The 14917-nt window shown below is 34.0% G+C and overlaps 1 protein-coding gene across 1 annotated transcript in view; it reads right to left on the reverse strand.

The window, feature by feature from the left end:
* Positions 1 to 4601: 4601 nt before the first annotated feature.
* Positions 4602 to 14917, reverse strand: part of LOC141333405 (glutamate receptor ionotropic, kainate 2-like) — a 59242-nt gene continuing 48926 nt past the window's right edge. Inside the window, exons 10-14 of the mRNA XM_073838390.1 lie at positions 14298 to 14416; positions 12522 to 12739; positions 10858 to 11083; positions 6794 to 7044; positions 4602 to 4766 (exon numbers count right to left, since the gene is read on the reverse strand). Coding sequence (XP_073694491.1) covers positions 4602 to 4766; positions 6794 to 7044; positions 10858 to 11083; positions 12522 to 12739; positions 14298 to 14416 — 979 coding nt within the window. The remainder of the gene's footprint in view (positions 4767 to 6793; positions 7045 to 10857; positions 11084 to 12521; positions 12740 to 14297; positions 14417 to 14917) is intronic.

Genomic DNA, 14917 nt, shown 5'->3' on the forward strand with positions numbered 1-14917 from the left:
TTCTATTCTAGTTAGTCAACCCAGTTATTAAGACACATTCTTAACTTGGAGGCAAAGTTTATGTAACTGGCCCTTCTTTTTTGTTACTTTGTAATACTATGAATATTGTAATATTATGTGGTTATTGATACTATTGAATATTGTAATATTATGTGGTTATTGATACTATGTGTCACTTTTTCCCATGTGCTTTGTTTTTATTGTAGATATCAGTGAGTAATTTTGTTTGCTTATTCTTATTTCATTATTTCCATCGATCATTCCTGTAACTTTGATATAAGTGTATTTTCGGAACTACGAATCAATTGAATCAATTGCTTCGCAAAATGATTCAGCATTTCGAAGCGTGTTTCGCTACTAAAACCGCAATGATGGCGACACCTGCTGCTCAAAATGCTGTAATGCGACGAGAACAAAACGCTCATACACACCTGAATGTCATCAGTAGCGTGTTTAACCACCACGCAAAGCACGCAATTGGGTGCACACAGCTTCTGAGTGTGTTCGCGAATCATTTGATGTAGTTCGTAGCTTCGGAATCGGTTTGCGAATCATTTGATGTAGATCGGAGCTTCAGAACGGGTTTGTGAATCATTTGATGTACTCCGGAGCTTCAGAACGGGTTCGTGAATCATTTGATGTAGTTCGGATCTTCAGAACGGGTTTGCGAATCATTTGATGTAGTTCGGATCTTCAGAACGGGTTCGTGAATCATTTGATGTAGTTCGGATCTTCAGAACGGGTTTGTGAATCATTTGATGTAGTTCGGATCTTCAGAACGGGTTCGCGAATCATTTGATGTAGTTCGGATCTTTAGAACGGGTTCGTGAATCATTTGATGTAGTTCGGATCTTCAGAACGGGTTCGTGAATCATTTGATGTAGTTCGGATCTTCAGAACGGGTTCGTGAATCATTTGATGTAGTTCGGATCTTCAGAACGGGTTCGCGAATCATTTGATGTAGTTCGGATCTTTAGAACGGGTTCGTGAATCATTTGATGTAGTTCGGATCTTCAGAACGGGTTCGTGAATCATTTGATGTAGTTCGGATCTTTAGAACGGGTTTGCGAATCATTTGATGTAGTTCGGATCTTCAGAACGGGTTCGTGAATCATTTGATGTAGTTCGGATCTTCAGAACGGGTTCGTGAATCATTTGATGTAGTTCGGATCTTCAGAACGGGTTCGTGAATCATTTGATGTAGTTCGGATCTTCAGAACGGGTTCGCGAATCATTTGATGTAGTTCGGATCTTCAGAACGGGTTCGTGAATCATTTGATGTAGTTCGGATCTTCAGAACGGGTTCGTGAATCATTTGATGTAGTTCGGATCTTTAGAACGGGTTTGCGAATCATTTGATGTAGTTCGGATCTTCAGAACGGGTTCGTGAATCATTTGATGTAGTTCGGATCTTCAGAACGGGTTCGTGAATCATTTGATGTAGTTCGGATCTTCAGAACGGGTTCGCGAATCAAGCTGCTGACTGTAAAAAGTCTGTGTAAACTCACTGATTGAAATGCTTAAACGTAGACACGCTCATTTTTTTGTATTACAATCTAAACTGGGTAGGTTTTATTTTTAAAAAAAATAGACATGAGCTTAAAATAAATAGGCTAATATAAGTACAGTATGTTTGCATTAAGTTTTTTTAATTGCTAACATTTTGCCCAATGTGACCTATATTATATTTCAATATCAATATCAATCAGTGTATGACATGTTTTTAGTGGGAGGACAGAGTATATAAAATTTGAAAAATAAATAAACATTCATCAATCAGTACTTTTAATACTTCAGTACATTAAATACTACTTAATATTTTTACTGTAAGTAGTCTTTTATTAGGGTATCTATACTTTTACTCAAGTAGGCCTACTTGATTTGTGTAGTTCATCCACTTCTTCTGAGATTTGAAAATGAATGTAGAGATGGGAGAAATGAACCTTTTCGAAGCTTCGAATCATTTGAACCAATTGTGGTTTCTGTGTAAAAACGACAAGAAACTCAGGCCAAAACATGCAGGAAAGGAGCTTTTACAAACCCATTGCAATTGCAAATGTCTTGAAAGTATGTAAAAAAAAAAATTTAAACGATTATTATTAATTTGCAGTGCTTGTTTTGTTAATTTTATGAAGAGCTTGTCTAAACGGGTAAGTGAGAGATTATTAACTACTACTCATTCTTTTAATTACAGAACTGTCTTATTAAAAAGTCAACAAATTGGTAAAACTCTGAGATCTCGATGAACTCACAGCAGTGTTTCAAAAGCAATTACTACTTAAACGTTCATCATGGTGTGTACAAAATGGGCTATGAATGTTGTTTCGTATTGATTTTAAGCAGCAGACAGTCTAACTGAACTTAAGTAACTCAAGTGACAATCAAAGCACTTTTACTGTCTGCCATAAACAGACAAACAAGGCCAAATGAAGCAACAGCACACGTCGCACACAGTATAATCTCTTTTTTATTACAAGATGAGCTTGAACAGTTGTCCATCCGCTGCTGTTTGCACGTGGTTCTTTTCCAAAGGTCCCTGTAGATTGAAGCCGGTTCAGAGAAACCCTAGCGTTTGCTCAGTACACTATTATACAGAAACTGGCCTTCAGATAAACACAAACATCATCAGCACACTGAAACGGAACATTATGCTCGGAAAAAACAATAGAGGTGGATTTTTGGAGACGCTGCGTTTGACAAACGTGCATAACCGTGTGTCTGCTCGACCTACATTAGCATCAGACACACCCATAGAAAGATTTACTACAAAAATTCATCTGTACAAAAACTGCCTTTTTCTCTTTTTTTATTTCTTGTTATAAATCTCGGTTGAATGACAAACAAAGTCAGACAGAATGGATGCTAGTAGAAAGGTTTCTAGAAAAGTTGAAGTTTATCTAAACGACAGAACTTTGGCTTGAGTCGTTGATCAGGACTGAGAATGACGTACAACCGACGGACATCATTTCATGGATTTTATTGCTGCCTTCGAGTCAAAAGTCACCTTTGAATGATTACTTTCACAAGATGAATGCTTTTTTCTGGGTTAAAAGAAATCATTTTCTAACTTTGCCGTGATCGTAATATCTTTCTTTGCATCATTTAGTTTTTTTCTAAAAGAAATAACCCAGCTCTCTAAAAACATAAAGGTTATTGCGACTTATCTCACAAATTTGAGAATTAAAGTCGCAATTGCGTAATATAAACTCAGAATTCCGAGATATAAACTCGCAATTCTGAGAAATAAAGTCGCTATTCCGTTGATATTAAGCCAGCATTTTATGTCGAGTTAAGTCAGAATTGTAAGATTATCCCCCGGTTTCACAGACAAGGCCTAGTCCTAGACTGAAATGTAAGTCTGAGCTGTTTCAACTGAAATAAAATTGGACTGTTTGATCTTAAAATATATCAGTGCCTTTGTTTTGTCTTAAGATGCACACCAGTAATGTATTTTTCTAAGCATGTTTATAAAAATTACTTAATTGTCCTGATTGAACTATGGCCTAATCCTGGTTTAGTCTAAGCCCTGTCTGTGAAACCGGGCCAAAAACTCCCAATTCTGAGAAATAAAGTCAGAATTGCATTGATATAAACTCGCAATTGCAAATTATAAAGTCAGAATAGCGAGATCTAAACTGGCAGTTCTAAGAAATTAAGTCAGAATTGTTACATAAACTGCAATTGCGCGTTAAGTCTGAATTGTAAGATAAAAACTCCCAATTCTGAGAAATAAAGTTGCAAATGCATGATATAAAGTGAGAATTCCAAGATATAAATTCACAATTCTGTGAACATGTCAGTCTTTTTTTTTTCTCCTCAGAACTGGATTTTATAGCTCGCACTTGCGAGTTTATATCTCACAATTCGGAGAAAAAAAAAAGTCTAAATTGCGAGACTTTTTATATATATATATTTTTTTATTATTTATTGGCGGAAATAGTTTTAAGCAAAAACTCACTTAATTTTGACTTGGTTTTTTTTTTTCTGAAAACATGACGATCATTTTTACTCATCTAGAAAATCCTTAAAATCCCTAAAGTAAGAAAAGCATTTTTTGCAGTGTGCATCAAAAACAAGTCAAAATTAAGTGCTTTTTAGCTTGAAACGAGCAAAATAATCTGCCAATGGCGTAAGCAAAAAAATATCTCATTCCAAACAGAAAACAAGAGAATTTTTCTCACCCCATTGGCAGATTATTTTGCTCCTTTCAAGCAAAAACTTACTTAATTGTGACTTGTTTTTTCTGAAAACAAGACAATTTTTACTCGTCTAGAAAATCCTTCTTAAGAATTTTTCGATATTTTGGCTGGAAACAAGGAATTATTAAAGAATATTTTTAAAAATGCTAAAAAAAGTAAAAGTGCGCATCGTTCACCAGACGCTCTTGAAGGCAGCAATAAAGGCAGCAAATGAGAAAAACTGTGTTTGAAACACTGATCTATTTCCACAGAGAAAAGCAAGGTGAAATGAGAACCGAAGTGATGGGCGGACGTCTCATCTGTGAGGGACGTGGTTCTGAAGCGCTCACGAATCCGGATTTCCACAGGAAACATCTTCGTGTCCGTCATTTGGACGAGAGTCACAGGAGGGGCGTCCCGGCGTCACGCCATGGTCTCTTTGCCCGGGAGCCTCCTGTCGTTAAAGGTATGCATGTTAATCACCTCCTCCGTTTTGACGATGGCGGGCGGCTGGGCTTTCTGTTTCCGCCGCCGCTGGCATTTCAGAGACACCCTGAGCTCCTCCACCATCGCGCTGCAGAACGAACGCTGCAAACCACACACACATTCAGTCAGAGACACCTTTACTTTATACTAATAAATAGAAAAAAAACTGACCCTAGCAGTACATAAATGTCCATTTTTCAAATAAATGTCTGTTTTTCAAAACTTTTTTAAATTTTGAATTTTAATTTTAAAAATTGTGGATTATTTTTTAAAAATGTTTCAAATTCCAAATAGTCATTTTAGTGCTATACATGCTGTTCTTTATGATTCATTGAGTCTGTTTCTTGAATAAATTGTAATGACTTGTGTTATTTTAATATAACTGAGATAATATTATCTAATATTTTGAATTAGTTTTATATTCTCCCTTTTCATTTTAACTTTAACGTTTTAGTCATTTTATATAGTGTTTTTCCCCCCTAATTTTTAGTAATATTTATTTCATGCATTTTGCTTAAATAAATATTTTTGATTGGCTTTTTGTTTATTTTTGTTTTCTTAGTTTTTAGTTTTTTTATTTTAGCTGAAGTTTTAGTCTTTTTATAGTGTTTTTGTCATTTTTTTTTCTAACTGTTAGTAATATTTATTTCATGCATTTTGTTTTAATAAATATTTTTGATTGGCTTTTTGTTTATTTTTATTTTCTTAGTTTTTAGGTTTTTTTAGCTGAAGTTTTAGTCTTTTTATAGTGTTTTTGTCATTTTGTTCTAACTGTTAGTAATATTTATTTCATGCATTTTGCTTAAATATTTTTGATTAGCTCTTTGTTTTTTTACCTTTTCTTTTCATTTTAACCTTACTTAAAGCTTTATTTTATTATGTGTTTGTCATTTTCTTGTAATTTTATTAATATTTTAAATTAGGCTTTAGTTAGTTGGTTTTTTAATTTTTTTAGCTGAAGTTTGTCTTTTTATTGCGTTTTTTTTTTTTTTTTCATTTTTTGTAGTTTTTGAATATCTATGTAGTATTTATTAATATTATTAATTATAATATATAATATATAATTATATAATATCTTTCATTTTCATCTTCATTAAAGCTTTGGTCATTTGATTATGGGTTTGTCAGTTTAAAAATATGTCTGTTTTTTCCTGTATTACGCTTTTTTAGTTTTATTAATATTTTTTGAGTAGTTATTTTTTAATTTTATTTTAATTTTACTTCAGTTTTAGTTTCATTGTGTCATTTTGTTATTTTTAGTGCTGTGCAACAATTTGGTCGAGATGTGAAATCTGACTTTGTTAAAAAAATCCTTTAAAGTTTTCCAAATGAAGTTCTAAGCAATGCATATTACTAATCAAAAATTAAGTTTTGATATATTTAGTGTAGGAAATTCACAAAATATCATGTTTTTTTTCTCTTTTTTTGCAATATTTATTTCATGCCTTTTTTAATAAAGATTTTTGATTAGCTTTTTGTTTTTGTTTTTTACGTTTTTCTTTTATTTTACCCTTACTTAAAGCTTTATTTTATTATGTGTTTGTCATTTTTTGGAAATTTTTAAAATATATCTAGAATTTTTTATTTGTATTAATATTTTGAATTAGTTTTTAGATTTTTTTTTGCATTTAAATTTTAGCTGAAGTTTTAGACTTTTTATTGTTTTTTGTATTTTTTTTTTTGTCAAGTACACACATACAGTGATATTTTGAAAATATTTACATGTATATATTTTTATTGACATATATAAATATATTTAATACATAAACATAACAGATTTTTCTTTCATATATATTCATGCATGTATATGTATATATACATAATAAATATATTTTTCTTAAAAAATATATATTTTGTTTTTAAGTATGGCTATATAGTTTTTATTCCTTTTTTTTATTTCAGTTCAGTTAAATTGTAAACATTTCTCTCAAATTTCCAAACTCTTTATATGTTCGTAAAGAAAACCTGTTAATATGAATATTTAGGCTTGAACACTGAATACAGACACAGATTTAACTGCTATAGACGAGTGTTTATATATGGATTTTATACCAGCAGGTTTATTAGGCTGCTGTCACTTTAAGACCTAATATACTATAGTGTACAGAGCAACATCTGGTGTCTGATACCTTCTCGATCTGCGCGTTCTGTTTGGATTTGTAGAGCACCTCGCCGACGGCCACGAACACGGACAGCACCAGGCCGGCGGCGAGGACGATGAAGATGCCGCCGATGTTCTGCACGCCGAGAGCGCTGGCCTCCTTGCTCTCCTCCTCCGGACAGCCGTTCCCCCTCCACCATTTCTCCTTCATCATGTGCAGCTTACCCTCCTCCTGCAGCTGCAGGATGGCGATGGTGATCTTGTCCCGATACGGCGAGCCTGCGGGAGAGACACCAGATGCGTGAGAATGGGAACTCACCTGTACTTGAACTCACCTTACTGCTTACCTTCAGCTTCAAACTATTTTAGGTTGGCGTTTCAGAACAGATCAGGCTCCATCAGTGGCATAATGTCATTTACCAATTTTCTGTTAAATTTACTTTTTTTATTAAAAAGTTTATAAAACTGAGATTTAAACATCTGAAAGCTGAATAAATAAGCTTTCCATCGATGTATGGTTTGTTAGGATAGGACAGTATTTGGTCAAGGTACAACTATTTGAAATTGTGGAATCTGACTTTTTGTAAAGAATAAAAATCTAAATATTGAGTGAATCGCCTTTAAAGTTGTCCCAATGAAGTTCTTAGCAATGCATATTACTAATCAAAAATTAAGTTTTGATATATTTATGGTAGGAAATTTACCAAATGTCTTCATGGAACATGATCTGTACTTAATATCCCATCCTTAATATTCTAAAACGAAACTTTCAACAAAAAGGTCAAACGAAAAAAGAAAATATAGAAATAAAACATTCAAAAAAAATTTTTGTCTGTATTGTTTTTATTAATTTCATGTTTTCACAGCTTTTATTAGTATTTTTAATCGAAAATTAGTTTATAGTTATATTATGTTTAGTTGTTTATATTATTTTTAGCGGTTTGTTTTCATTTTTTTATATTCTTTATATATTTAAAAAATGTCTATATAATTTAATATTTTTTTATATAATGCTTTTTTGAATGTTTTATTTTTATATTTTCTTTTTTTTTCATTTTAACTTGTCATTTTTTGTGCTTTTGACATTTAAGTAGTTTTAATGAGTTTTTATTCATTTTTATTTCATGCGTTTACATAATGTTAATATTTTGAATTTGTTATTTTTCTATTTTCTTTTTAATTTAATTTTAGTTACAGTTTTATTTAATTGTGTGTTTTCCTATTAAGTCATTTATGTCAGTATTGTTTTTTTTTTCAGCATTAGTTTTAGTTGTTTTAGTACATCATTAAACTTAATTAAAATTAGTAGTGATGGCAACTAGCTGAAATAAAAAGTTACGTTTTTTAATATTTAATTTAGTCTTCATATTTATTTTATTCAAATAATTTAAAAAAAAATAAAGTTTTAATTCGAGTTAATTATAATAACCCTATAAATTCATTAGGGTTAGTCAGTTCCTTTCTATAACCACTAAATAAATAAATAAATGCAAGCAAGCAAATAAGAGCAGGCAGACAATCAAATATATAAATAAATGTTGTTGGTTTTTTTGTGCTTATCAACACAAACGCTGCTGATGGAGCTTAACTCATTCTGAATCCGGAACATCCTGTAATATCTCTGTCTCCATGCTTTACACATCATTCCACCAGCTGTATTCTTTCATAAAGCTCTGATGTTATTCCAGGAGTGTGTATTTAGTCCTCCAGTGGATCAGCAGCGTCCCGCAGAATGAGTCACTCTAAATCCTCGGCAACACACAAACGATCAAAGGCGCGTCAGAGTTGCAAACACCCGCTGCGCGCGCAGTCACCGGAGACGCGATTGAACGCCTGTTAGCGATATTCTGAATGATGCGTCTGACACATGTGCGCTTAACAGGATTACACAGATGGGAGGCAGAAACACAGAGGATTTGTGCCGATAAAGATGGATAAATATTTTCCTTTTTATTTGCCCTCCCCCCGCAGAACTGCTCTCAGATATCAACGTTTATATAAAGCGCGCAGATCCAAGGAGAGAAAAGACGCATGAGAAATGAAACTAGTTTGACAGTCATCAGTCATTGCTAGTGATTGACCGTGATTTTTTTTTAAATAACCGATACCCAGGGTGCGATTTGCTGGGCCATCCCTGCCTCTGCTGAATCAAATGATTCGAGATATGTGCTTTAAAGTGCACTTTTAAATCAAATGATTTGCCAAAAGCACTTTGAAGTCTTTTTTTGAATCAAATAATTCGTGATACAGCGCTTTATGGTGCGTTCACACCGGACGCAAATGAAGCGGAAAGCGTGAGTGATTTACATGTTAAGTCAATGCAAAGACCCAAATAGCCATCCTGCGGCCCGAAACGCGCAAATAGCGCGAATGAAGCGGCGTGCATTGAACGTTTGCCGCGTCATTCGCGCAAGATGAAAAATCTGAACTTTGGCGAAAATTCGCACCGCGTTAACCAATCAGGAGCTTGCTCTAGTAGTGACGGACGCAGAAATCCGAAACAACAATGGAGGACAAAATCACCATTGCTGTCTGTGGATACTCGGAGCTGCATATCCCCTTGTTTTTTCTTATTATTGTTAATTTTTTTCACATTTAATTTTTTTTTTTCTTCTAAAAATTAATCAGTGTTTATGATTGTAATACATTGTGAATTGAATGTAAATTGTTCAAGTAATGCAATAAAAAAAAAATTAAAAAAAAGGATACTCGGAGCTGTACGATACATCTTTGTACTTTTATAGAAACAGGAATAAAAAGGATCTTGCTTGGAAGAAAGTGAGTGAGGAGGTAAATAAAAGCTGAGGAGTGGCAGAAGCCCCTCCCATGATGTGAATTCGCGTTAGTGATGGGCGATAACACTTATTTTGTTTTCGATATGATACCAATACTTTTAAGGCCAGTATCATCGATATCGATACCGATACGATACTTCTAAACTTAACTTTTAAATTATTACATTTATTAAATAAGAGTAAAATATGTAAATATACCCGTTAACTTTATATTTGAAATGCATTTTAACATTTAATATGCCTTAATTGCAACTAATTAACTTTTATTTTTTCACATGGTTAAAATATGTTTACTGTAGTGGTAACTACAAAACCTATAATTGAAAACACTTAGTTTCATAAGGGGCTGCCAGTGACAGGCTGTTGCACACATAGAATACAACATTTTTATTCTGACGGTGTATAATTTATATTAACATTACTACAAAACATGATCCATGAACTTTAAGTGTTAATTTAAAGAAACATAATTGCACAAATAATGTAGGCTACAATTTCAGTTTGTTTATTGTGAAATAGCTCAAGCATGTTTTTATTTTCTGTCCTCTGATAAGCGTTGTTCTGGGCTGCCGTTCCCAAAAGCATAAATGCTTTCTTATGATACTTTTGGGAAACGCAGCCCTGTTTGAATGCACTGTCTGAAGTGAGTGAATGCTCTCTGTGATTGATTGGTTCTGTCTTGCAATGTTTGCGTGCGTTCAGATGAGTAGGAAAATTGTTATATCGTGCACAGTTATTCCCTAACATAGGGTACACGTCCAATTCAATGTACATTGTACGCCTTGCTTTTTGTTAAATAAACAAAATCACTGGTAAATAAAACACACCTTAGTATCGATATTTTTAATTTGAGTATCGATAATTTCGATACTCGCATCAGTATCGATATAGCGATACTTCAGGATCGATATGCCCATCCCTAATTCGCGTCTGTTGTGAAGTGAATTGCACGCGCGAATGAAGCAAGTAAACTCAAAATGTTCAAGCGTCCAACTACGCGCAAGTCACGTCCGGTGTGAACGCACTTAAAGAGCCGTTTTGAATCAAATGATTCACGGTAATTTGAAGTCTGGTTTTGAATCAAATCATTCGCGAAACAGTGCTTTAAAGAGCCATTTTGAATCAAATGATTCACGATTTTGGTAAAAAATATCGGTAAATTGATATATCGTCAATCTCTGGTACAGATCACCATGGTGACAGGTTTATAATGATGGGATGCTGATGCTGAAATGGTGTTGTTGTGCAGGTATAAGTGTGAATGTGTGTCTCATAACAGTAGTGATGTGTGTTTTACCCATAGGTGTCCCCACGCCGTACGCCTTGGAGTCGATCAGGCCGCCGACCTGCGTGAGATTGCAGTTGCGCTGCGTGACGAACTCGATGGCGGTGGACTCCATGAGGAAGGCGTAGTCGGACGTCAGCACGCGATGGATGCCCTCCTCCACGCTCTTCACCATCACCGACTGACGCCGGCTGTTCATGAACTCCCACATCTTATCGTATGTCGAGATCTTGGTTTTCTGCATCAGCGACAGACAGAATTTCCATTCGAATACTGTAGTATGATGAATTAAAATTCAGGAACACCAATTCGACTGCACCAATACTATCAGGTGAGAACAAAAAATAAACCCCCTTGTCATCCAAGATGTTCATGTCGTTCTTTTGTAAAGAAATTATGTTTTTTGAGTAAAACATTTCAGGATCGCTCTCCATATGTGACCCTGGACCACAAAACCAGTCATAAGGTTAAATTTTACAAAACTGAGATGTATACATCATATGAAAGCTCAATAAATAAGCTTTCTATTGATGTATGGTTTGTTAGGATAGGACAATATTTGGCCGAGATACATCTATTTGAAAATCTGGAATCTAAGGGTGCAAAAAATCAAAATACTGAGAAAATCACCTTTAAAGTTCTCCAAATTAAGTTCTTAACAATGCATATTACTAATCAAAAATTACATTTTGATAGGTTCACAGTAGGAATTTTACAAGAAATCTTCATGGAACATGATCTTTACTTAATTTCCTAATGATTTTTGACATAAAAGAAAAATCAATAATTTTGACCCAAACAATGTATTTTTGGCTATTGCTACAAATATACCCCAGCGACTTAAGACTGGTTTTGTGGTCCAGGGTCACATATAGTGGACTTCTATGGTGCCCGTGAGTTTGAACTTCCAAAATGCAGTTTAAATGCAGCTTCGAAGGACTCTGAACAATCCCAGCCGAGGAAGAAGGGTCTTATCTAGCGAAACGATTCGTTATTTTCTAAAAAAAATTACAATTTATATAGGTTTTAACCTCAGATGATTGTCTTGTCTAGCTCTGCTTGAACTTTGTGTATTCCGGCTCAAGACAGTTAGGGTTTGTCAAAACACTACCATCTCAATTCCAAAACTCTTTAGTTTTTTTTTACCTTTTTTTGTAAAGGGCGTTTGATCTTCTTTGCATGTTCACGTTGTAAACACTTCTGCGGCGATGTAGGACCATTTTGAAGATGAGATGGGAGTTTTTCGACATACCTTAACTGTCTTGAACCAGAGCGCACAAAGTTCACGCAAAAGCTCGACATAATTTTTTTTTTTTTTTTTTAGAAAATAACCAATCTTTTAACTAGATAAGACCCTTATTTCTCAGCTGGGATCTTTGAAGCTGCATTTAAACTGCATTTTGGACATTTAAACGTGCAGAAATCCACTATATGGAGAGAAATCCTGAAATGTTTTCCTCAAAAACTGAAGAAAGAAAGAAAGAAAGACATGAACATCTTGGATGACAAGGGGGTGAGTACATTATCTGTACATTTTTGTTCTGGAAGTGAACTACTCCTTCAACTTCAGTTATTTTCTGTTTGTTCCAGGGAAGCTGATTTGTAGTATAAAGCGATGTGAAACCAATCTGACTTGAATAATGGATTGACAGCGTATGTTCGTGGACTTGCAGTACCTTAAAGAAGGTCATGGTGGCGCCGTCCTCCACCACGCCGTACAGGATCTTGGTTTGTTTGGCCAGATCGTCGGCGGAGTCGATGGGCGACTCCATGCGCTCCACCGTCAGGAAGGCGGCCAGGTTTGCGGTGTAGGACGAGATGATGATGAGGGTGAAGAACCACCAGATTCCTCCCACGATCCTGGTGGACAGAGCCTTCGGCATCAGCTCCGACCCTGAGGACAGATGAGAGAATAAAGAAATGGCCAAAAGCAGCTTGAACCCCTTCTGGACCAAGTTAAGTGACTTTTTTTCATAATTTGTGCCCCTGGAGCACAAAACCAGTCTGAAGTAGCATGGGTATATTTGTAGCAATAGCGTAAAATACATTGTATGGGTCAAAATGATTGATTTTTCTTTTATGCCAAAAAAGATTAGATTTAAGTAAAGATCATGTTCCATTAAGATATTTTGTAAATTTCCTACTGTAAACATATCAAAACTTAATTTTTGATTAGTAATTTGCATTGCTAAGAACTTAATTTGGACAACTTTAAAGGTGATTTTCTCAATATTTAGATTTTTTGGCACCATCAGATTCCAGATTTCAGCCAAACATGGTGCTATCCTAACAAACCATACATCAATGGAAATCTTATTTATTCAGCATAAATGATGTATGCATGTATAAATCTCAATTTAAAAACATGGTTTTGTAGTCCAGGGTCACATTTAATTTCTATTTAGTACATTTTTATTTATTTTTGAAGAAAATTGTAAATAGAAAACAGCCATTTAATGACTACTAATTTGTAAATTTGTTAAAATAAGTATATTGTTTTATGTTTCATCTTTGCCTTTGCACAATATAAAATAATAATAGCAACCACATATGTTTATTTGAGCAAACAAATCCTCTTAATCAAAATTTTAATTAATATTAAAATTATATTGCAATTATTTTGTTATATTGCATTCTGAACTGTAAAATGATAAAAATTTGAAGTTTAAAGTGGACTCAAAGCCCTTTTTAGTTGTTATAGTGACACATCAGGTTTTTTAAGAAACACAATCAAATTTAATAATTATTATCATTTTTAATGATTTTTAAATAATATTAACAATAATATTTTTTAATAATAAAAATAATTTAAAACTAATATTTGCACAAAAAATTGCACTGCAAGTTATAATACTAATATTTATGTAGCTTTCGAAATAATTTTTTGTTTTGCACTAAAAATTATAATACTAATATTTGGCCTGGTTTCACAGACAGGTTTTAGACTAAGCCAGGATTAGGCCATAGTTCAATTAGGACAGTTAAGTAATTTTTATAACATGCCTTAGAAAAAGCATTACTGCTGTGCATCTTGAGACAAAACAAGCACTGACATATTTTATAAGATCAATCAGTGCAAGTTTCTTTCAGTTGAAACCGCTCAGACTTGCATTTTAGTCTAGGACTAGGCTTAAGTCTTGTCTGTGAAATTCTTCACTTTTAAGCTTTCAAAATCTCAAGCTCTAAATTAGTCAAATTCAAGATTTTATGTTGGCAGAATACTGCTGAAATGCTGTATAAATACTATCCAGACAAATGTTTTAACTTATGCAAATAAAGTTAACCTCTAGTGCAAATTGCAATCCCAAATTCATGGCCTAAATTATTATTCATCAGTAATTTGGCATCTTCTGTCTCTTGCAGTTATTGCATTGTGCAGTCTTCTTGTGCTGTAAGTGTGATCAGTAGCAGCTGTGCTCCAGCAGGAGGCGCTGAGATGCTGACATACTCACCTTGCCGCATGAGAGCACCGACACCAAACCAGAAGCTGTTGAGCAGCGTGAAGTTATTCTCCACCACGTCTGAGTCAGGGTTACAGGGGTGAGGGTTATACCACTCGTACGGACTGAACCTGAGAGAGAGCACAGACTGATGCATTTACACACATAAATAATCTCTCACATAAACACACTGATCGTTGAAGACACTGAAGGCAAGACACTGCAGGCAAAACCAGTGTGTTTTCATGCACTGTTCTGTTTTTGGTCTATTTTACTTCCATGTCATCTCTTATTTCAGAATAATTTAAAGAAAACATCCAAAATGAACATTTAAATGTTTATTTTATTACACTTTGTCTATTTGCGTCTTTAGATTTCAATTTCAATACATATGAATACATATCTTTAGAAGTTTGTTTTCCGAATTCAGCAGCGCTTACACACACCAAAACTTACAGATTTATTCCTCTCTATATTGTGAAGGTTTTTATAGAAGGGATTGTTCATATAATTCACATTGATTTTAATTATTGCACTTTATCGGTTTGCATCTATAGATTTCAGTTCCAATCCATATATTAAAGAGTTTGTTTCTCCACTTTAGCAGCACTTACAAACACCAAAACTTACAG

The sequence above is a fragment of the Garra rufa genome, chromosome 4, assembly GCF_049309525.1.
Source record: "Garra rufa chromosome 4, GarRuf1.0, whole genome shotgun sequence".
In the NCBI taxonomy this organism is placed as follows: Eukaryota; Metazoa; Chordata; class Actinopteri; order Cypriniformes; family Cyprinidae; genus Garra; species Garra rufa.